Source organism: Aegilops tauschii, chromosome 5, assembly GCF_002575655.3.
Source record: "Aegilops tauschii subsp. strangulata cultivar AL8/78 chromosome 5, Aet v6.0, whole genome shotgun sequence".
Classification (NCBI taxonomy): Eukaryota; Viridiplantae; Streptophyta; class Magnoliopsida; order Poales; family Poaceae; genus Aegilops; species Aegilops tauschii.
Genome location: NC_053039.3, coordinates 480,184,741 through 480,208,537, shown reverse-complemented (window position 1 = coordinate 480,208,537; position 23,797 = coordinate 480,184,741). Strand labels below are relative to the sequence as shown.

General features: G+C 47.7%; 2 protein-coding genes across 2 annotated transcripts; one reads left to right on the top strand and one right to left on the bottom strand.

The window, feature by feature from the left end:
- The first annotated feature begins 1,799 nt into the window (after positions 1 to 1,799).
- Positions 1,800 to 6,845, top strand: LOC109734267 (transcriptional adapter ADA2). The gene is made up of 12 exons (XM_020293476.4): positions 1,800 to 2,256; positions 2,367 to 2,604; positions 3,181 to 3,246; positions 3,313 to 3,438; positions 3,517 to 3,592; positions 4,121 to 4,187; positions 4,279 to 4,337; positions 4,437 to 4,502; positions 4,886 to 5,108; positions 5,481 to 5,691; positions 5,845 to 6,159; positions 6,252 to 6,845. The coding sequence occupies exons 1-12, from the start codon at positions 2,204 to 2,206 to the stop codon at positions 6,456 to 6,458; spliced, it is 1,707 nt and encodes a 568-aa protein (XP_020149065.1). The 5' UTR covers positions 1,800 to 2,203; the 3' UTR covers positions 6,459 to 6,845.
- Positions 6,798 to 8,334, bottom strand: LOC109734268 (uncharacterized). Its single transcript, XM_073498208.1, has 2 exons — positions 8,132 to 8,334; positions 6,798 to 8,042 (listed from the first exon to the last, which is right to left on the bottom strand). The coding sequence occupies exon 2, from the start codon at positions 7,990 to 7,992 to the stop codon at positions 6,952 to 6,954; it is 1,041 nt and encodes a 346-aa protein (XP_073354309.1). The 5' UTR covers positions 7,993 to 8,042; positions 8,132 to 8,334; the 3' UTR covers positions 6,798 to 6,951.
- Between the last annotated feature and the right edge of the window lie 15,463 nt (positions 8,335 to 23,797).

The following is a 23,797-nucleotide window of genomic DNA, read 5'->3' as shown; positions in this document are numbered from 1 at the left end:
GCCCTCTTTTGGGCCAAATCCATCCTCTTCTTTTGCGCATTCATCATGAGCTTGTACCTATCCTCTTTCTTTTACTCCCTCATCGAAAAAATGCCCGTCCATGTGGAGGACATTTTTGTAGCCGCGGCGTCACGGGAGGCCCTTGCCCTCTCCCAGTTGTTTCCCATGACTTGTCGGTTATCCGTTGGCGGGTGGCTATTCCATTCTCCACGACATCATATTCCTCTTCTTCGTCCAACCCATTTGATTGGTGGGAGCTTGAGTCATCATTCCTCTTCTTGCCAGCCTTGAGATCAGCCGCAAGTTGTGTCCACTTTGGCCGGCCATTCAATATGATCCAACAATGGCTAAAGACAAATGGCTTCTTTTTCGTTTCGTGATACATAGTGTTCGCCACCACAGTCTAGCAAACACAATATGTATGAGCATGAGAATGCAAAAAAAACAAGCATACGCAAATGATGACAAGATGAAGTAACTTACATGAGTTGCCACTCCCATCCCACTTTGAGGGCGGCTGGTCACTTGTGAGTAGTAGCCGACTTACTTGTTCACTTCTCCTTGAATGATCCCCATCGATGTTGGAGAGATGCCACATTGCAGTTGGTGACGGTAGGATGCAGTTCCACATATTCCTTTTGTTCATGATATTCCTTTCAAATCTTCTCCCTTTCCCTTTTTCCCGGTGTCACATATTAGATCCATTGTTGTGGCCAACCAAGCTTTGACCAACAAGATATTCTCAAAAGTTGAGAAGGCCAGACCTCTTGCCTTTGTTGTCTTTACCTTCTTCTTCTTCTTGGTCGGATTGGGATTTGGTGCTGTCCCAACTTCAAATGAAGGGCAACTTGGATCACCCAATTCGTAGTCCATGTCGGAGCTTGATTATCATTGATCATGTCCGACATAAACAACTCCTAAATGATCATGGTTTGCAAGCATTCATCATGTCCGGAATGAACTAGTGGTCTATGCAAAACATTGAACATGGCAGATGCAATCGGACAGGAGCAACAAAAACATACCGAGTCTTGTTGTGTCATTCCGTCGAACATGTCATGGGCAGCCTGAGCGCCGCCGGTGCATGTGCTTGTCGGTGTCCGAACAAGCTGCGGCGAGTGGCAGACGTCCACCGGAGGCATATGCGTGGGCGAAAAGCTCTCCAGAATGCCCCAACTGGCAGTCAGATCCTCCTCTGTCCCAACCTGGTCCGACGGTGCAATCCTTGTCGGCAACGGGATGAATGGGGTGCGAGGTTCCGGGCGCGGGGGTGGGGACAACTGTTCGTTCATGTCCGCATCCGCTTCCCTCTCTCGTTGTCGCCGGCGCTGGTTCCTCTGGGCCATGTTCTTCGGCTTGCATGACGAACCCGAGGACGGGACGCCGACGGACAAGGTGGACACAGCCTCTGTCGCAGCAGTCGGGGGACATGCTGGACGACATCTAGGGCGGCGATAAGGATGGGGAGCAAGTGTGGTGAACGGTGAGGGCTCGGACGCGCGAAAGGTTGGAGGACGCAGGAGGAGGGGGAAGGTTTTGATTGATTTGGTGCAATTTATGGTGGGGTTGGGTTGTCCGGCCCATATTTGGGATGGATATGAGAGGTGCCGACGTTTGAGTCCCGCTTAAGGAGTCCGTATGAGTCGCTTTTTTTTGACCGGTCATTAATCGGGTCGTCCGCCCAGGCGGGTTTGGGGCGCCCGCTCTAATAACAGGTTAAAAAAAACATTCTCTAATAACAAGTTCTGCACCGAAAACTCTTCGTCATCAGATCAGCTCTAGCCCGAAGCCCGAAGTTTGTCTCCAAAAAAAAGCTCTAGCCCGAAGCTTCAGAGCGGCTGCAAGAGATATCCCCCTGATTTGTCCATGGATGGACGTCGGCCTTCCGATACCTCAGATGGACGGCCCAGATTTGGCGCCGGCAGTATACTAGTCCGACTCTACTACTGGCTCTGATCTGTAGCTGCGTCGCGGTCGCCCATGGTGGTCGTCTTCCCCCCGACTCCCCGCCCCAGCCAAATCCCGACCCCCGCCGCGCCGCAGATCCCCCGGCGCCCCCGGTCCTCCTAACCCGCGCCCCCGCCCGGATCAACCCCCCACCCAGCTCTGCTCAGCTCGATGCGGCCGGCTGCGGCGTGGTAGCGGATCCCCGCTCGAGCTAGGGTTAGGGTTTCGAGGGGTTTGCGCTAGGGTTTGGTCCGCGATGGGCCGGTCCCGCGGGGTGCCCAATTCCGGCGACGACGACACCAACCACAGGTCCCGCTGGCCCCCCTCTCCCCGCCGCTTCGCATTTCGCTCTTGCTTGCCTACGAGCGAGCGAGCCTCGCTGCGAGCGAATGGTGTAATGCGTTGTCCGTTCGTTGCAGGTCGAAGCGGAGGAGGGTCGCCTCGACCGGGGATGCGTCGGACTCGCTCTCCGCGGCGTGCGGGGGAGCCGGCGACGGGAAGAAGGCACTGTACCACTGCAACTACTGCAACAAGGACCTGTCTGGGAAGATCCGGTTCAAGTGCTCCAAGTGCCCCGACTTTGACCTCTGCGTCGAGTGCTTCTCCGTCGGAGCCGAGGTCACTCCGCACCGGAGCAACCACCCCTACAGGGTCATGGTCAGTGCACTATGCTCACTTAGCGTTCTAGCTTACAAATGCATGCTTAGCTGACTACCAGTATTATAGAACAGCGGAGTTACCACATCTGAACCGCAGTTAACTTAACAGGCTGTTAGTACCTGCGTTAGTATAGCATGGTTAGCATCCCACATGTCACTTCGAATAGTAAGTCTGAACTGATTGTTACTTGGTCAAAAAGGCGGGAAACCCAAAAGATGAAATGTGACACTCCAGGCTGAATCAACCCACACAACCACTGTCTTAGTGTATTCCCATCACATTCAGGCTTCATCCTTCTTAACTTGAATACACTTACAAGTGTAAGTCATCAGCTGATGTGTGAACTCAGATAATATGTTTGGCTATACATGGTTCTCTACTCAACCATCTTGATTGCAACTAGCTATATGGTGCTTAATACATGCACACCCAGGTCATCTTGAGGAGAGTTCTCATAAAGAAAAGGGAAGAGGAAAAAAGAAACCACTTTCCACCTTAGCACTTCAAGTATTTTGTATTGTCATGCTTGCCGTGTTTGTTGCATCCTTTAACTTAACCAAAATTTTGCAACAGGACAACCTATCTTTTCCACTCATTTGTCCAGATTGGAATGCGGATGAGGAAATCCTTCTTCTAGAGGTATTTTCTGTATCCATCTGTTCTGTTCACTTTCTGGATGGTGGGTTCTGACTCTTATAATTGTAGGGAATTGAAATGTATGGTCTGGGAAACTGGGCTGAAGTTGCGGAGCATGTTGGTACCAAGAGCAAGGCACAGTGCATCGAGCATTATACTACTGCATATATGAACTCACCTTGTTATCCCCTTCCGGTAATCATTTTTTCTACCTGTTAATTTGTGCAGTTGAAAACAATTGATACTTAATTCAATGCTACCTCATCATTGTAGGACATGTCTCATGTTAATGGCAAGAATAGGAAGGAACTTCTTGCCATGGCTAAAGTACAGGGTGAGAGTAAAAAAGGTAAGTCATGGTCACATCTTTTAAGGTGACAAAGAAAATCTATTTAGGCTGGAACCAAATATTGTATTTTTTCTTGAATATTTGGTCTAATTGGTGACACAAGCTGGGTTTGGATTTTGAAGGCTGACATATGTTATTAAATATTAATTTCTCATAGGTGATGAGAACTTAGTTGGTTTTTGGTTGCACAGATCTGTTCTAAAAGGACGATATAACAGTATATTCAGTAGCGTTGTTTCTGCCCTTCTGATATCTTAACTATTAATATCTAAAATTTGTCCGTATGCACAGAACCACAGACATGAACACAAGAATCTGCACAAGTGCATGAGCTAATATAATGAAATAACAGAAAGGTTCTGCAGGATATTGTTCTGTTGGTAATGGCTCTGAATGTGAGGGTGCTAAAAAGTGCATGCTGAGTAGTTGCCTCCATCACATGAAGAAGAATGGCAGTAAAGACTTAAGATATGATATCTCACTTATTTGATTGTCTTGATCTCATGTTTCCTTTCTTTTCTCATGTAGGAATTCCACTGTTATCAGGGGATTTGACACCTAAGGCAGAGTCACCATTTTCTCCCTCCAGGATCAAGTATGCTGTTCTTGCTCTAGAATATTTATAACCATGTATCTGAACTTTGCAATAGGCTACTTACTGACCATTACCTTCATGCCTTGCATAGGATGGAAGATGCACTTGGAGAAGGTCCAGCCAGTCGATCACCTTCGCACATACCTGGTGGTATGTTTTGGAATTTGACAGACCCAATCATAAGTATTTTCTTTGTCTATGTCATTAGAATATGATTCAGATTATGCTAATTCGTTGAATCTGCTTCAGGTGCAAATAAGAAAGCTTCAACTGTTGGGCATTTTAAAGATAGTGCTAATCTATCTAAAGTCGAAGGTACGATCATATATAAACCATTGATGGGTGACCAGATAGATGCATTTGGGCTATTTTCTATTTTCAGTTATTCGTTCATTGTCAAGCATTGCCTTCCCATCAGTAATAATGTCTATTTATTGTTCAATTACCACTGACAGGTGCCAGATTAAATCAAAATAAAACTCCTTATTATGGTTTCCCAAGATATCACCCTTTGAGACATGCTACAAAGACATTTTTTTTATCCTTGAAGATCTTATATTTTAATATACCGTCTGCAAAATATTACCAAACATAGATTTGGAAGCAGTTGCTTTCTATTTGTGATAATCAACTATATTTCTTCAGATTCCTGCACTATCATATATTGAAATTTGTTCTGTTCAATTTGCGTGTGCCAGATGGTCATATGGATAGAAGTATTGGCGTGAAAAAACCCAGATATTCTGCAGATGAGGGGCCTTCTTTAACTGAATTGAGTGGGTACAATGCAAAGAGACACGAGTTTGACCCAGAGTATGATAATGATGCTGAACAAGCCCTCGCAGAGATGGAATTTAAAGAAACTGATTCAGAAACTGATCGTGAACTGAAGCTACGTGTGTTGCGTATTTACTTGTCAAGGTTTGTTAACAGCAATGATGAAATATTATGTTTGTAGTAAATGTTATTTTTATTGCAGTAACTTACATTGAGTTTATGCCTCTAATTTTGAGAAGAATCATGGCAGCACCTTATTCTTAGCTCCTACTAAGTAACATTCATCAGATGAAAAGGGCTCCATACTTTCTATTGCTTTGGTTGCTAGCTAGTAGTGATCTAAACGCTCTTATATTTCTTTACGGAGGGAGTAGTTGATTTGCACAAATAGTTCTGCTTGTATGGCTTCATTAATAACCCCAACAGACCATGTCTAATCTTTAATGACACAAAGAGTATTAGATGTGAGAGAACTTTTTCTATGCTTCTCATCCAGTTAAGTATCTTCTTTCATAGGCTTGATGAAAGAAAAAGGAGAAAAGAGTTCATATTGGAAAGAAATTTACTATATCCTAATCCTTTGGAGAAGGATCTAACTAATGAAGACAAGGAAGTTTACCATCGGTACAAGGTTTTCATGCGTTTCCTTTCCAAGGAGGAACATGAAGCCCTTGTTAGGAGTGTTATTGAAGAGCGAAAAATCCGGAGGAGGATTCAAGAGCTTCAGGTGTTTTACTTTCCCCAAAGTTCACATGGCCATACTTTTATGTTTGTATTCTTTTTCTTAAATTCAAACCCTTAACTTTACATTTTGCAGTCCCACCATTTATTTTATCTGGAAAGAACAATTCATTACATCATTTTATTTTCTTAATGCCAGGAATGTCGTTCAGCTGGATGCCGTACGCTGGCTGAAGCCAAGATACATATAGAGCAAAAGAGGAGAAAGGAGTATGAGGCGAATGCTCTGAAAGCCAAGGAAAGTGGCCAGCTTATTTCAAATAGTAAATCAGGACACAAAACAAACCGTCCTATGAAACTCGAGACTGATGGGAGTTTGGATCTTAAGAAAGGCAGTGCCATTTTGGATGCTGGTGGCAGGGATTCTCCAAAAACCACAGGACCTACAAGCGCTAAGCAATGGGATGATTGGGACATTGTTGGTCTTCCTGGGGCAGAGCTATTAAGCTCCAGTGTAAGGACATTGCTTATTTATTCTTGATGCCGCCTTGTTCGTACTTTTGGTTCTTGCTACAATAACGAAACAACCCGTCTTCTCTATTTCAGGAAAAACTTCTGTGCTGTCAGAACAGATTGCTACCTAGTCATTATCTGAGAATGCAGGAGGTGCTGATGCAGGAGATGTTCAAGGGCAATGTCGTCAAGAAGGAAGATGCCCATGTATTGTTTAAAGTCGATCCTGCCAAAGTCGATACGGTTTATGATATGGTGATGAAAAAGCTGGGCAACAACGAGGAGGCTCCGATGGTTTAGCTATGCAATTTGGGTTCTGCCTGCTCTAGGCTTGGCCCAGAACCAAATCATGGTTTCTCAGCACGACGGAGGCCCAGGTGAGAATGGAGGCTATACTTACATGACTTGGCTGTAGCAGTGGTACATTGAGATTTGTGTCAGATTTCTGGAGAAGTGCAATAAGGCATTCGAGCCAAATTGTAAAATTACCCGGCAGTGGGAATGTGTAGCGTGAGTTGTTGCCATTGCTGTTCGATTTTAAAGAGGAGATAGACGCCATTGTTGCTGAAAATGTACTGTGATGATGATGTGATAGTGCCTTTGTTGTAGGTTTAGGGGACTGAGATGATGTACCATGTATGTAAACATTTGTCCATTTTATTTATGATATTGCGGATTCATGTGCAACCATTCATTTAAGTGTATGAATTGTTCTGGTTTGAGTTCGTCGAGGTTTTGTCCCGCCTTTGCGACTGTCCAACTTGAACAATCCTTGCATCAAAAGCTGTCCCCCCTAAAACACCCAGTGGATATAGGCATCGATTTCGTAGCGTATGGATTTGTGCCCGACTATCTTGATCCTCCCACCAGCCTTGAGGCGCTGCACCTCCACGCCGGTGAAGACTGCGAATTTCTCCGTTGCAATGGGGCTCTCTTCATCTGCATACACGTGGTAGAACCTGGCGACGCAGAACCTGCCGTTGCCAACATGCACGAGGAGGGTGTCCAGCAGCTCCCAGTCCTCAGGGTTGGCGGCGAGCTCCTTCCTCCAGACACGGCACAGCTCGGGCGCACCGGAAGCACCCGCTGCCGCCGAGAGGTCCGCTGCGCAGAAGAGCTTCTTCTTGTGTAGAGAAGAGAGGCCGAACCAGAGGCCGAGCTCCGGGGAGTACTCTGCGCCGCCGCAGAACGGGAGCTCCCAGCCGCCGGCCTTGCTCCACCTGTGTTTGGCGGTGTCGAAGGCGTAGGTGCCGACGCCCTCGGCCGACACCCAGATGTCGTCACCGACCAGCGCGGAGGCGCCGATCGTGGCGGCGTTCACGTAGGGAGGAGGCCGGAGGGAGCGCCAGTGCCACCTCGGGAACACGTAGACGTCTTCCGGAGGGTCGCCGTGCTTGAGAACTTGGAAGCTGGGCTGGTTGGTCCGACCAGACCTGCTGGGGCGCCTCTCCAGGAGGTAGAGGGCGTCGCCGACGTTGAAGGCGATGGGGTCGGCCATGCACCCCTGCAGCCTGGGCATGACCCTGACGTTATTCAGGCGGGCGTCGTAGGCCAGGACGTCGACGCTCGGGCCTACGCCGAGGATCCCGTCCCCGCTGCGGCCGAAAGGCATGAACATGGAGGTCCCGCCTGGGACGCATTCCTTGCGGAGAAAGCCGAACGACAGCGCGGGTTTCGGCAGCGCGGCCTCTTCCACCTGTGTCGGCGGAGGCGGCGGCGATGTGCCGGCGGTTCGTTTTCGTAGGTGGAAGAGGCTCGACGACCTGATGCGGTGCAGGACGAAGGAGCGGGTCTTGTGGCAGCCCAGCACCACGTTGATGAACTGGCGGCGCATCGTCGGATCTGCCCTGGCACTGGCCTGGCCTCCTTCTACTGGACAAAAAACTATAACAGGTAAAATCAGTGTATTACCTTGGACGAAACTGGATGGAGGTGTGACGTACGGTAGGATCGAATAAGGCGGCGGGACAAACCTCAGAAGTATGGATCGGTGATACTGGTTTCGAGGAAGAAGCACGAGAGCGGCGGCGGCGCCTCGTGAGGATTTGATCATTAGCCCTGTAATGATGTGGGCCATTTATCATAGGGAAACGTTTGTGTGCGGTGCGCCGGCCGAATTTTCGGCCGGTCACACCGCTGTACTCGCACACGCACATAACAAGCAGATGCCCCTGCCTACCATGCGTCACGGACACCACCACATCCTTATCCAGTCACTCTAGCAGACCAGCACCGCTTTCTCTCGTCCACACAAGTCCTGCAGCTCGTCCTCCTTCGCCCGCGCATGGCCTACCTCACGTCTTGCTCTCCGCTCGTGCATCACCCGCCTCACCTCTCGCTCGCCTCGTCGGATCCTAGCTCCGGCGAGCCCCACCACCACTAGAGGAGTTCCCTCTGCTGCTATTTCTCCCTCTTCGGCGAGCTTTTCCCCTTTTTTCCCCATAGTTGCCTCGGCGTCCTTCCAGTTCCGCGACGCCCCTCTTGTCGCAGGGATGGACGACGGACCGTGGAGCTGCAACAGGGCACGCCGGAAGCTGCAGCCGGTGGACGGAGGAGCTACAACCGACGATGGGTTGAGCTGCATCTGACGGCGCCGCGCCGACGGGCGAGCTACAACCAGCTGCTACCGGAGCTTCAACCATTGGTGGCAGAGCTGCAATTGACGTTTGGGCAGCTGCATCGAGCAGGCGGAGCTGCAACCCGTGGGGGACACCGGTGCTGGAACCAGCACGGTGGCGAGCTGGAACCGGTGTATGTTTTTGCTGGAACTAGCTTTTCTTTTTGCTACAATCATTCTTTTGTTTGCTACAATCGAACCAATGGGAGTCTCTTTGCTGAGTTATTTTGCTGGAAACAGTGTTTATTTTTGCTGGAACTAGCAATTTTGTTTGCTACAATCAACCACTGAAGTTCTCCCTGCTGAGGTTGATTGGTTGATTTTGCTGGAACCGATGTCCTTTTTTGCTGGAACCTTATAAATTTTTTGCTTCAACCGACGACAGAGAATTTGTTGCCTTTTTTAGATCTTTTTTGGCTAGACACGACAGTAACCGACGGCTACAGTGAGCCGGAGGCAGGATTACGCTAGGATGCTGCAATCATGGCGCCCGCACGATGGATCCAATCGATCTGATTTGTTTTTAAAGTTGCATCCATGGTGAATCTCTGGAATCAATGACTGCCATGATGCAATCCCGGCGGCCACGCGGGCAGGACCTCGCCAGAGCTCGTCAGGCACGGCCACAACGACGACAAGGAGGAGGAGTGGAGGTGTGCGTCCAGGGAGCGTGCGGATTCCCTTGTTTTTTCTCGCGAGGTAGAAGACACAGGGCCAAATCCAACGTCTAATCATGATTAGATCGGGTGGCTGTGGCGCGACCGGCCGAAACGTTTGGGCCGGTGCGCCGGCTGTTGGAAATATGCCCTAGAGGCAATAATAAATGGTTATTATTATATTTCTTTGTTCATGGTAATTGTCTATTGTTCATGCTATAATTGTGTTATCCGAAAATCATAATACATGTGTGAATACATAGACCACAACGTGTCCCTAGTAAGCCTCTAGTTGACTAGCTCGTTGATCAACAGATAGTCATGGTTTCCTGACTATGGGCATTGGATGTCATTGATAACGGGATCACATCATTAGGAGAATGATGTGATGGACAAGACCCAATCCTAAGCATAGCATAAAAGATCGTGTAGTTTCGTTTGCTAGAGCTTTTCCAATGTCAAGTATCTTTTCCTTAGACCATGAGATCGTGCAACTCCCGGATACCGTAGGAGTGCTTTGGGTGCACCAAACGTCACAACGTAACTGGGTGACTATAAAGGTGCACTACGGGTATCTCCGAAAGTGTCTGTTGGGTTGGCACGGATCGAGACTGGGATTTGTCACTCCGTGTGATGGAGAGGTATCTCTGGGCCCACTCGGTAATGCATCATCATAATGAGCTCAATGTGACTAAGGCGTTAGTCACGGGATCATGCATTGCGGTACGAGTAAAGAGACTTGCCGGTAACGAGATTGAACAAGGTATTGGGATACCGACGATCGAATCTCGGGCAAGTAACATACCGATTGACAAAGGGAATTGTATACGGGATTGATTGAATCCTCGACATCGTGGTTCATCCGATGAGATCATCGTGGAACATGTGGGAGCCAACATGGGTATCCAGATCCCGCTGTTGGTTATTGACCGGAGAGGCGTCTCGGTCATGTCTGCATGTCTCCCGAACCCGTAGGGTCTACACACTTAAGGTTCGGTGACGCTAGAGTTGTAGAGATATGAGTATGCGGAAACCCGAAAGTTGTTCGGAGTCCCGGATGAGATCCCGGACGTCACGAGGAGTTCCGGAATGGTCCGGAGGTGAAGAATTATATATAGGAAGTCCAGTTTCGGCCACCGGGAAAGTTTCGGGGGTTATCGGTTTTGTACCGGGACCACCGGAAGGGTCCCGGGGGTCCACCGGGTGGGGCCACCTGTCCCGGAGGGCCCCATGGGCTGAAGTGGGAAGGGAACCAGCCCATAGTGGGCTGGGGCGCCCCCCATGGGCCTCCCTCCTGCGCCTAGGGTTGGAAACCCTAGGGTGGGGGGGGGGCGCCCCACTTGACTTGGGGGGTAAGTTACCCCCCTGGCCGCCGCCCCCCCATCCAGATGGGATCCTGGCCGGTGCCCCCCCTCCCAGGGGGCCTATATAAAGGGGGGGGGGGGAGGTAGGGCAGTAGTATTACAGCCTTGGGCGCCTCCCTCCTCCCCTGCTACACCTCTCCCTCTCGCAGAAGCTCGGCGAAGCCCTGCCGAGACCCGCTACATCCACCACCACGCCGTCGTGCTGCTGGATCTCCATCAACCTCTCCTTCCCCTTGCTGGATCAAGAAGGAGGAGACGTTGCTGCACCGTACGTGTGTTGAACGCGGAGGTGCCGTCCGTTCGGCACTCGGTCATTGGTGATTTGAATCACGGCGAGTACGACTCCGTCATCCACGTTCATTGGAATGCTTCCGCTCGCGATCTACAAGGGTATGTAGATACACTCCTTTCCCCTCGTTGCTAGTATACTCCATAGATGGATTTTGGTGAGCGTAGGAAAATTTTAAAATTATGCTACGATTCCCAACACCGGCGCCTAGTACTGGCCTTTATCATATGGCCCGCTTTGGTTTGATACTAGCCATCTAGCATGTGCTCAAATTTCTCAAAAAAAAATCTAGCATGTGCTCAACATCTGCTAGGGGTTTCTCGTGACGCCGTCGTCGCCGTCATCTGAGAAATTTAGGTCCCCTCGCCTCCGGCTGCCATCTTGGCTCTAAGAGGTTGGGGGACCTCGGATCTTCAAGATCTTTATGTTCTTCTAGTGATCATCATAGTTTTGCGAGAATAAATTTTCTCTTGTACTTTTGGCGGTGCCATGAGGTTTGAGATTTTCTGTCCTCGTAGATCTGATTATTCGGATTTGATGAGTTTATGTTGTTGTGTCAAGATTTTTTTTGGGTCCGATTCTGTGTGGAGGTGAAATCTTATATTGACACCATGGTGAAGATATAGTGAATTAGTGATTCGATGGCCTGCACTTCTAGGGGATCATCCCGGGCCCAAATACGTTCATCCATCAAGGCTTCCCATCTTTTTGGATGGGCGACTCAAAACACTTTCAAAAACCATTATTGATAATGTTCGTGCGTGTGAAAAAGTGATAACACCGTGGCTCCGGTCCGATTATAGCTTCTTTACCAAAGTCTTTGGAGTATTTATTCGAGCAGAGTTTGATACCGCAAAGAAAGTGATTTCAAAAGATTTTAATGTAATTCTTAGTTATAGGAGTTACTTTGTATTTTCCTGTAATTGTTATGAGTATGAATAAAGTTGCAGGTGTTTCTAAAAAAAATCTAGCATGGGCTCACATTTTTTTCTTGAGTGTGCACATGTTTTTCTATTTTTTTGAGAAAAAAACTTTCAATGTTTTCTGTTGGAGATCGTTGCAGAAATTAAAATTTTTCTACGCATCACCAAGAACAATCTATGAAGTCTTCTAGCAACGAGAGGGAAAAGAGTGCATCTACATACCCTTGTAGATCGCGAGCGGAAGCGTTCAAGTGAACGGGGTTGATGGAGTCGTACTCGTCGTGATCCAAATCACCGATGACCGAGCGCCGAACGGACGGCACCTCCGCGTTCAACACACGTACGGTTGGGGAAGACGTCTCCTCCTTCTTGATCCAGCAAGGGGGAGGGAGAGGTTGATGGAGATCCAGCAGCACGACGGCGTGGTGGTGGAAGCAGCGGGGATCTCGGCAGGGCTTCGCCAAGCTCAGCGAGAGGGAGAGGTGTCACGGGAGGGAGAGGAAGGCGCCAGGGGCTTGGGTGCGGCTGCCCTCCCTCCCCCCTCTTTATATAGGGGTCCAGGGGGGGTGCCGGCCCCCAGAGATCCCATCTCAAGGGGGGGGACTTGCCCCCCAAGTCAAGTGGGGCGCCCCCCCACCCCTAGGGTTTCCAACCCTAGGCACATGGGCTTGGGTGCGGCTGCCCTCCCTCCCCCCTCTTTATATAGGGGTCGGGGGGGGGGGGGGCGCCGGCCCCCAGAGATCCCATCTCAAGGGGGGGGGGGGGCGGCGACCAAGGGGGGGGGGACTTGCCCCCCAAGTCAAGTGGGGCGCCCCCCACCCCTAGGGTTTCCAACCCTAGGCGCAGGGGAGGCCCAAGGGGGGCGCACCAGCCCACCAGGGGCTGGTTCCCTTCCCCACTTCAGCCCATGGGGCCCTCCGGGATAGGTGGCCCCACCCGGTGGACCCCCGGGACCCTTCCTGTGGTCTCGGTACAATACCGGTGACCCCCGAAACTTTCCCGGTGGCCGAAACTAGACTTCCTATATATAATTCTTCACCTCCGGACCATTCCGGAACTCCTCGTGACGTCCGGGATCTCATCCGGGACTCCGAACAACTTTCGGGTTACCGCATACTAGTATCTCTACAACCCTAGCGTCACCGAACCTTAAGTGTGTAGACCCTACGGGTTCGGGAGACATGCAGACATGACCGAGACGACTCTCCGGTCAATAACCAACAGCGGGATCTGGATACCCATGTTGGCTCCCACATGTTCCACGATGATCTCATCGGATGAACCACGATGTCGAGGATTCAATCAATCCCGTATACAATTCCCTTTGTCAATCGGTACGTTACTTGCCCGAGATTCGATCGTCGGTATCCCAATACCTTGTTCAATCTCGTTACCGGCAAGTCACTTTACTCGTACCGTAATGCATGATCCCGTGACCAAACACTTGGTCACATTGAGCTCATTATGATGATGCATTACCGAGTGGGCCCAGAGATACCTCTCCGTCATACGGAGTGACAAATCCCAGTCTCGATTTGTGCCAACCCAACAGACACTTTCGGAGATACCCGTAGTGCACCTTTATAGCCACCCAGTTACGTTGTGACGTTTGGCACACCCAAAGCACTCCTATGGTATCCGGGAGTTGCACAATCTCATGGTCTAAGGAAATGATACTTGACATTTGGAAAAGCTCTAGCAAACGAACTACACGATCTTGTGCTATGCTTAGGATTGGGTCTTGTCGATCACATCATTCTCCTAATGATGTGATCCCGTTATCAATGACATCCAATGTCCATAGTCAGGAAACCATGACCATCTGTTGATCAACGAGCTAGTCAACTAGAGGCTCACTAGGGACATGTTGTGGTCTATGTATTCACACATGTATTACGATTTCCGGATAACACAATTATAGCATGAACAATAGACAATTATCATGAACAAGGAAATATAATAATAACCATTTTATTATTGCCTCTAGGGCATATTTCCAACAGTCTCCCACTTGCACTAGAGTCAATAATCTAGTTACATTGTGATGAATCGAACACCCATAGAGTTCTGGTGTTGATTATGTTTTGCTCTAGGGAGAGGTTTAGTCAACGGATCTGCTACATTCAGGTCCGTATGTACTTTACAAATATCTATGTCTCCATTTTGAACATTTTCACGAATGGAGTTGAAGCGACGTTTGATATGCCTGGTCTTCCTGTGAAACCTGGGATCCTTGGCAAGGGCAATAGCTCCAGTGTTGTCACAGAAGAGAGTCATCGGGCCCGACGCATTGGGAATAACTCCTAGGTCGGTAATGAACTCCTTCACCCAGATTGCTTCTTGTGCTGCCTCTGAGGCCGCCATGTATTCCGCTTCACATGTAGATCCCACCACAACGCTTTGCTTGCAACTGCACCAGCTTACTGCCCCACCATTCAAAATATACACGTATCCAGTTTGTGACTTAGAGTCATCCAGATCTGTGTCGAAGCTAGCATCGACGTAACCCTTTACGACGAGCTCTTCGAAACCTCCATAAACGAGAAACATATCCTTAGTCCTCTTCAGGTACTTCAGGATATTCTTGACCGCTGTCCAGTGTTCCATGCCGGGATTACTTTGGTACCTTCCTACCAAACTTACGGCAAGGTTTACATCAGGTCTGGTACACAGCATGGCATACATAATAGACCCTATGGCCGAGGCATAGGGGACGACACTCATCTTTTCTCTATCTTCTGCCGTGGTCGGGCATTGAGCCGTGCTCAATTGCACACCTTGCAATACAGGCAAGAACCCCTTCTTGGACTGATCCATATTGAACTTCTTCAATATCTTGTCAAGGTATGTGCTTTGTGAAAGACCTATGAGGCGTCTCGATCTATCTCTATAGATCTTGATGCCTAATATGTAAGCAGCTTCTCCAAGGTCCTTCATTGAAAAACACTTATTCAAGTAGGCCTTTATACTTTCCAAGAATTCTATATCATTTCCCATCAATAGTATGTCATCCACATATAATATGAGAAATGCTACAGAGCTCCCACTCACTTTCTTGTAAACACAGGCTTCTCCATAAGTCTGTGTAAACCCAAACGCTTTGATCATCTCATCAAAGCGAATGTTCCAACTCCGAGATGCTTGCACCAGCCCATAGATGGAGCGCTGGAGCTTGCATACCTTGTTAGCATTCTTAGGATCAACAAAACCTTCCGGTTGCATCATATACAATTCTTCCTTAAGAAAGCCGTTAAGGAATGCCGTTTTGACGTCCATTTGCCATATCTCATAATCATAGAATGCGGCAATTGCTAACATGATTCGGACGGACTTCAAGTTCGCTACGGGTGAGAAAGTCTCATCGTAGTCAACCCCTTGAACTTGTCGATAACCCTTAGCGGCAAGTCGAGCCTTATAGATGGTCACATTACCATCCGCGTCTGTCTTCTTCTTAAAGATCCATTTGTTTTCTATCGCTCGCCGATCATCGGGCAAGTCTGTCAAAGTCCACACTTTGTTTTCATACATGGATCCTATCTCGGATTGCATGGCTTCAAGCCATTTGTTGGAATCTGGGCCCGCCATTGCTTCTTCATAGTTCGAAGGTTCACCGTTGTCTAACAACATGATTTCCAGGACAGGGTTGCCATACCACTCTGGTGTGGAACGTGTCCTCGTGGACCTACGAAGTTCAGTAGTAACTTGATCCGAAGTACCTTGATCATCATCATTGGCTTCCTCTCTAGTCAGTGCAGGCACCACAAGAACATCTTCCTGAGCTGCGCTACTTTCCGGTTCAAGAGGTAGTACTTCATCAAGTTCCACTTTCCTCCCACTTACTTCTTTCGAGAGAAAGTCTTTCTCCAGAAAGGACCCGTTCTTGGCAACAAAGATCTTGCCTTCGGATCTGAGGTAGAAGGTATACCCAATGGTTTCCTTAGGGTATCCTATGAAGATGCATTTTTCCGACTTGGGTTCGAGCTTTTCAGGTTGAAGTTTCTTGACATAAGCATCGCATCCCCAAACTTTTAGAAACGACAGCTTAGGTTTCTTCCCAAACCATAATTCATACGGTGTCGTCTCAACGGATTTCGACGGAGCCCTATTTAAAGTGAATGCGGCAGTCTCTAAAGCATAGCCCCAAAATGAGAGCGGTAGATCGGTAAGAGACATCATAGATCGCACCATATCCAATAGAGTGCGATTATGACGTTCGGACACACCATTTCGCTGAGGTGTTCCAGGCGGCGTGAGTTGTGAAACTATTCCACATTTCCTTAAGTGTGTGCCAAATTCGTGACTCAAATATTCCCCTCCACGATCTGATCGTAAGAACTTTATTTTCCTGTCACGTTGATTCTCAACCTCACTCTGAAATTCCTTGAACTTTCAAAGGTCTCAGACTTGTGTTTCATTAGGTAGACATACCCATATCTACTCAAGTCATCAGTGAGAGTGAGAACATAACGATAGCCACCGTGAGCCTCAACACTCATTGGACCGCACACATCAGTATGTATGATTTCCAATAAGTTGGTTGCTTGCTCCATTGTTCCGGAGAACGGAGTCTTGGTCATCTTACCCATGAGGCATGGTTCGCACGTGTCAAATGATTCATAATCAAGAGACTCCAAAAGTCCATCTGCATGGAGCTTCTTCATGCGTTTGACACCAATGTGACCAAGACGGCAGTGCCACAAGTATGTGGGACTATCATTATCAACCTTACATCTTTTGGTATTCACACTATGAATATGTGTAACACTACGTTCGAGATTCATTAAGAATAAACCATTAACCAGCGGGGCATGACCATAAAACATATCTCTCATATAAATAGAACAACCATTATTCTCGGATTTAAATGAGTAGCCATCTTGAATTAAACGAGATCCTGATACAATGTTCATGCTCAAAGCTGGCACTAATAACAATTATTGAGGTTTAAAACTAATCCCGTAGGTAAATGTAGAGGTAGCGTGCCGAAGACGATCACATCGACCTTGGAACCATTCCCGACGCGCATCGTCACCTCGTCCTTTGCCAGTCTCCGTTTATTCCGCAGCTCCTGCTTTGAGTTACAAATATGAGCAACCGCACCGGTATCAAATACCCAGGAGCTACTAAGAGTGCTGGTAAGGTACACATCAATAACATGTATATCACATATACCTTTGGTGTTGCCGGCCTTCTTGTCCGCTAAGTACTTGGGGCAGTTCCGCTTCCAGTGACCACTTCCCTTGCAATAAAAGCACTCAGTCTCAGGCTTGGGTCCATTCTTTGGCTTCTTCCCGGCAACTGGCTTACCGGGCGCGGCAACTCCCTTGCCGTCCTTCTTGAAGTTCTTCTTACCCTTGCCTTTCTTGAACTTAGTGGTTTTATTCACCATCAACACTTGATGTTCCTTTTTTGATCTCCACCTCCGCTGATTTCAGCATTGAATATACCTCAGGAATGGTCTTTTCCATCCCCTGCATATTGAAGTTCATCACAAAGCTCCTGTAGCTCGGTGGAAGCGACTGAAGGATTCTGTCAATGACCGCGTCATCCGGGAGATTAACTCCCAGCTGAGTCAAGCGGTTGTGTAACCCAGACATTTTGAGTATGTGCTCACTGACAGAACTATTTTCCTCCATCTTACAACTGAAGAACTTGTCGGAGACTTCATATCTCTCGACCCGGGCATGAGCTTGGAAAACCATTTTCAGCTCTTCGAACATCTCATATGCTCCGTGTTGCTCAAAACGCTTTTGGAGCCCCGGTTCTAAGCTGTAAAGCATGCCGCACTGAACGAGGGAGTAATCATCAGTACGCTGATGCCAAGCGTTCATAACGTCTTGGTTCTCTGGGATGGGTGCGTCACCTAGCGGTGCTTCTAGGACATAATCTTTCTTGGAAGCTATGAGGATGATCCTCAGGTTCCGGACCCAGTCCGTATAGTTGCTGCCATCATCTTTCAGCTTGGTTTTCTCTAGGAACGCGTTGAAGTTGAGGGCAACATTAGCGTGGGCCATTTGATCTACAAGACACATTGTAAAGATTTTAGACTAAGTTCATGATAATTAAGTTCATCTAATCAAATTATTCAATGAACTCCCACTCAGATAGACATCCCTCTAGTCATCTAAGTGAAACATGATCCGAGTCAACTAGGCCGTGTCCGATCATCACGTGAGACGGACTAGTCAACATCGGTGAACATCTTCATGTTGATCGTATCTTCTATACGACTCATGCTCGACCTTTCGGTCTTCCGTGTTCCGAGGCCATGTCTGTACATGCTAGGCTCGTCAAGTAAACCTAAGTGTATTGCGTGTGTAAATCTGGCTTACACCCGTTGTATTCGAACGTTAGAATCTATCACACCCGATCATCACGTGGTTCTTCGAAACAACGAACCTTCGCAACGGTGCACAGTTAGGGGGAACACTTTCTTGAAATTATTGCAAGGGATCATCTTATTTAAGCTACCGTCGTTCTAAGCAAATAAGATGTAAAACATGATAAACATCACATGCAATCAAATAGTGACATGATATGGCCAATATCATTTTGCTCCTTTTAATCTCCATCTTCGGGGCGCCATGATCATCTTCGTCACCGGCATGACACCATGATCTCCATCATCATGATCTCCATCATCCTGTCTTCATGAAGTTGTCACGCCAACGATTACTTCTACTTCTATGGCTAACGTGTTTAGCAATAAAGTAAAGTAATTTACATGGCGTTATTCAATGACACGCAGGTCATACAAAAAATAAAGACAACTCCTATGGGTCCTGCCGGTTGTCATACTCATCGACATGCAAGTCGTGATTCCTATTACAAGAACATGATCAATCTCATACATCACATATATTTCATTCATCACATCCTTTTGGCCATATCACATCACAAGGCATATGCTGCAAAAACAAGTTAGACGTCCTCTAATTGTTGTTGCATGTTTTTACGTGGCTTCTATAGGTTTCTAGCAAGAATGTTTCTTACCTACGTAAAACCACAACGTGATATGCCAATTTCTATTTACCCTTCATAAGGACCCTTTTCATCGAATCCGATTCGACTAAAGTGGGAGAGACAGACACCCGCTAGCCACCTTATGCAACTAGTGCATGTCAGTCGGTGGAACCTGTCTCACGTAAGCGTACGTGTAAGGTCGGTCCGGGCCGCTTCATCCCACGATGCCGCCGAAACAAGATAAGACTAGTAGTGGCAAGAAAATTGACAACATCTACGCCCACAACAAGTTTGTGTTCTACTCGTGCATAGAAACTACGCATAGACCTAGCTCTGATACCACTGTTGGAGATCGTTGCAGAAATTCAAATTTTTCTACGCATCACCAAGAACAATCTATGGAGTCTTCTAGCAACGAGAGGGAAAAAGAGTGCATCTACATACCCTTGTAGATCGCTAGCGGAAGCGTTCAAGTGAACGGGGTTGATGGAGTCGTACTCGTCGTGATCCAAATCACCGATGACCGAGCGCCGAACGGACGGCACCTCCGCGTTCAACACACGTACGGTTGGGGAAGACGTCTCCTCCTTCTTGATCCAGCAAGGGGGAGGGAGAGGTTGATGGAGATCCAGCAGCACGACGGCGTGGTGGTGGAAGCAGCGGGCATCTCGGCAGGGCTTCGCCAAGCTCAGCGAGAGGGAGAGGTGTCACGGGAGGGAGAGGGAGGCGCCAGGGGCTTGGGTGCGGCTGCCCTCCCTCCCCCCTCTTTATATAGGGGTCGGGGGGGGGGGGGGGGCGCCGGCCCCCAGAGATCCCATCTCAAGGGGGGGGGGGGGGGGGCGACCAAGGGGGGGGGGACTTGCCCCCCAAGTCAAGTGGGGCGCCCCCCACCCCTAGGGTTTCCAACCCTAGGCGCAGGGGAGGCCCAAGGGGGGCGCACCAGCCCACCAGGGGCTGGTTCCCTTCCCCACTTCAGCCCATGGGGCCCTCCGGGATAGGTGGCCCCATCCGGTGGACCCCTGGGACCCTTCCGGTGGTCTCGGTACAATACCGGTGACCCCCGAAACTTTCCCGGTGGCCGAAACTGGACTTCCTATATATAATTCTTCACCTCCGGACCATTCCGGAACTCCTCGTGACGTCCGGGATCTCATCCGGGACTCCGAACAACTTTTGGGTTACCGCATACTAGTATCTCTACAACCCTAGCGTCACCGAACCTTAAGTGTGTAGACCCTACGGGTTCGGGAGACATGCAGACATGACCGACACGACTCTCCGGTCAATAACCAACAACGGGATCTGGATACCCATGTTGGCTCCCACATGTTCCACGATGATCTCATCGTATGAACCACGATGTCAAGGATTCAATCAATCCCGTATACAATTCCCTTTGTCAATCGGTACGTTACTTGCCCGAGATTCGATCGTCGGTATCCCAATACCTTGTTCAATCTCGTTAGCGGCAAGTCACTTTACTCATACCGTAATGCATGATCCCGTGACCAAACACTTGGTCACATTGAGCTCATTATGATGATGCATTACCGAGTGGGCCCAGAGACACCTCTCCGTCATACGGAGTGACAAATCCCAGTCTCGATTCGTGCCAACCCAACAGACACTTTCGAAGATACCCGTAGTGCACCTTTATAGCCACCCAGTTACGTTGTGACATTTGGCACACCCAAAGCACTCCTATGGTATCCGGGAGTTGCACAATCTCATGGTCTAAGGAAATGATACTTGACATTTGGAAAAGCTCTAGCAAACGAACTACACGATCTTGTGCTATGCTTAGGATTGGGTCTTGTCCATCACATCATTCTCCTAATGATGTGATCCCGTTATCAATGACATCCAATGTCCATAGTCAGGAAACCATGACCATCTGTTGATCAACGAGCTAGTCAACTAGAGGCTCACTAGGGACATGTTGTGGTCTATGTATTCACACATGTATTACGATTTCCGGATAACACAATTATAGCATGAACAATAGACAATTATCATGAACAAGGAAATATAATAATAACCATTTTATTATTGCCTCTATGGCATATGTCCAACATTTTCATCATCTGTCAAAGTAGTAGAAAAGAACATCGGAAGTAAAATTACATCTAGGTCCATAGACCAACTAACGACGACTACAAACATTGGAGTGAGCCGAAGGCCGCCGCCATCATCACCCCTTCCTCACTGAAGCCGGACAAACCTTGTTGTAGTAGACAGTCGAGAAGTTGTTGTGCTAAGGCCCCACAGGACCAGCGCACCAAAACAATAACGGCCACCGATAAAGAGAAGCGTAGATCAAAAAGATCCATCATGTAGACATGCGACCACAGAGGAACAAAGACCGGGTCCATGCGGATCCACCGAAGAATAATGCTGACTGAATCCCGCGAGATCTGCCGAAAAAAACCCTCCACACACCCTCCGACGATGTTAGAAGCACCATCAAAATAGAGGCTAGGCGACCTTATTCCATCTTTAGAAAGCCGACATCGTCTCATCTCTCTAAGAAGTACACAAACTCTAATAAAATTTTAAAAGACATCTAAAAACGTAGCCCTCCCACAAGCAAAGGCCTAGATCCACCGCACCTCCAATGGCCCTAAGGCCATAAAAGATGAGGTAGACCGGCGACAGCGCCGACGGGAGGCAGAGAAAACCTAGTGATGCCCTTGCGGTCACGAGCGAAGGGGTGAGAGACGTCTCATGGTCTGTAGCTATGTGCTTTGGTGTACTGACTTGCACACGTTCTTCTAAAAAAACATGTGCTCACATTTCAAACATAGTACTTAATTATATCAAATCTTTGAGTACAAGTAGGTACAACATGAATCGTAATATCCTAACAAGCTACTATAACAATCTGTCCTAACATGGTACTATAGCACTTAAATTAGATGTGGAGCTATGGTAGATATCAAGGGAAGGAGCTTACCATCATGGCCACTACTAAAACCAAAGATGTTGGCAGCAAAACGGGAAATTGCGCACCGGCAGGGTCGACCCAACATGGAACAGTAGAAGACCACATACGGATGGGGTGGCGTCTAGGGGTGGGTTGCCATGTCATCATCGAGTGGGGGGGGGGTGTCCGAGGTGTTGAGATGACCCGACACTGAACAACCGGGATTGGGAGAAGAGATTTGGTGGAGCACTAGGACGGAGAGGGATGTTGCGGCAGGGAGGATGGTTGTCGGCTAACTCATTTTGAGGCTTACAGGGTGAGCTGGGAGTGCTACTATTTATTCCTAGTGTCTTCATCACCACCAACACCTTCAACCGGTCAGTGATAGCACTACAACACCAACTGGTCCCTTTTTAGGACCAGTCAATGTTAGGTTCTATGGTATTTTCATTAATTACTGAAAACATATGTACACAAGAGTCCAAAAGAAAATAAAAGAAATCAACCACTACCAGTTCTAGTCAGTATCACGGTCAACAATTAAAGGACTCTACTCTTGTGCACACGATGAGAGATGTGCACTGATCCATTCCTCCAGAACCCATAGGTGTTTTGCCTTGATTTTGTGCTCCAAGAGTTTGAGGTCTTCTCTTAATTTGAATTTCCAGCTAATTAAACTTGGGACCTCATTTCTGAAAGCCTTCCCATTCCTTTGAATCCAGTTGTTCTAGGAGCCTTGAATAACAATTTCCATAGCTATCTTGGATGGGAGTAACTGTTTAGCCAGCAAAATATCATCAAAGACACATATGCCAAGCTTTTTAGATGGAAGAATGATCTTCCAGCAATCTTGGGAGAAGCAACAAACCCAAAATAGATGTCTCCTCCGCCCTTTCATTACAGAAAACACAATCATAGCAGTCCAGGTGGAAAGATTTCCTTCTAAGAATATTTCTAGAATTGACTCTATCATAAAGAAGAAGCCAGATAATTTTTTTATGTCTCAGCCTGCTTGAGCATTTCAAAATCCATTTGAATAGTGTGTGGACCTCTTCTTGTGGACCAAGATTGTGATACATGTTAATAGAGGAATATTTGGATCTCTCACCTTTGTATTTCCATTTGTCATTGACATTCTCCTATTGCTTTAGCTCAATTAATTGCTACAACCCATTGTACTGGTTGTGTGCTTCAACTATTAACGGCGTGTGGAAGAACTAAGAATAATCATTAGTATCAATCCAACTTGCTACAGTCTGGTGCTTATTGATTGCAAAAGAGTGTAATTGAGGGATTTTTTTGGTAAATTGGCTGTTCACACCAGTTATCATACCATGGTAGAGTTTCCCTTCCATTTCTAACTGGCAGGTTGCATGCTGTTTATATAAAGGAAGCAGCTTCAAATGATTCTTCCACCAAGTTGATCCTTCCATTATAGTATCATCAGGTAGCTGAGTGGTGTAGTACTTTTCCCATATAAGATTGACCCATGGTAGAGGTTCTTTGTTTAAGAATTTTTGTAGCTTTTTCATCATCAATGCTTTATTGTGCAAGGCCACATCAAGAATGCCCAGACCACCCTTGTGCTTCGGTCTAGTAACTTTGTTCCAGGATATTAAAGTTGGCCTAGAATTTTCTTGTCCAAACTTTCTCTAGAAGAAGTGCCTCAAAAATTTGTTGATCTGGTTAATGATAGGGAGAGCTGTAAAAACTGAATTAACATATTGATGAATAAAAAATATAGGGAGAGCATTGTTATTCCACTCAGTCATTAATCAGATCAACAAATTTCTGAGGCACTTCTTTCCTATCCAAACTTTCTCCAGAAGAAGTGCTCATAACATATTGAATTACTGGAAAATCTAGATTTGACTGCATGAAAATTAGGACTGTCAGAATGTTTG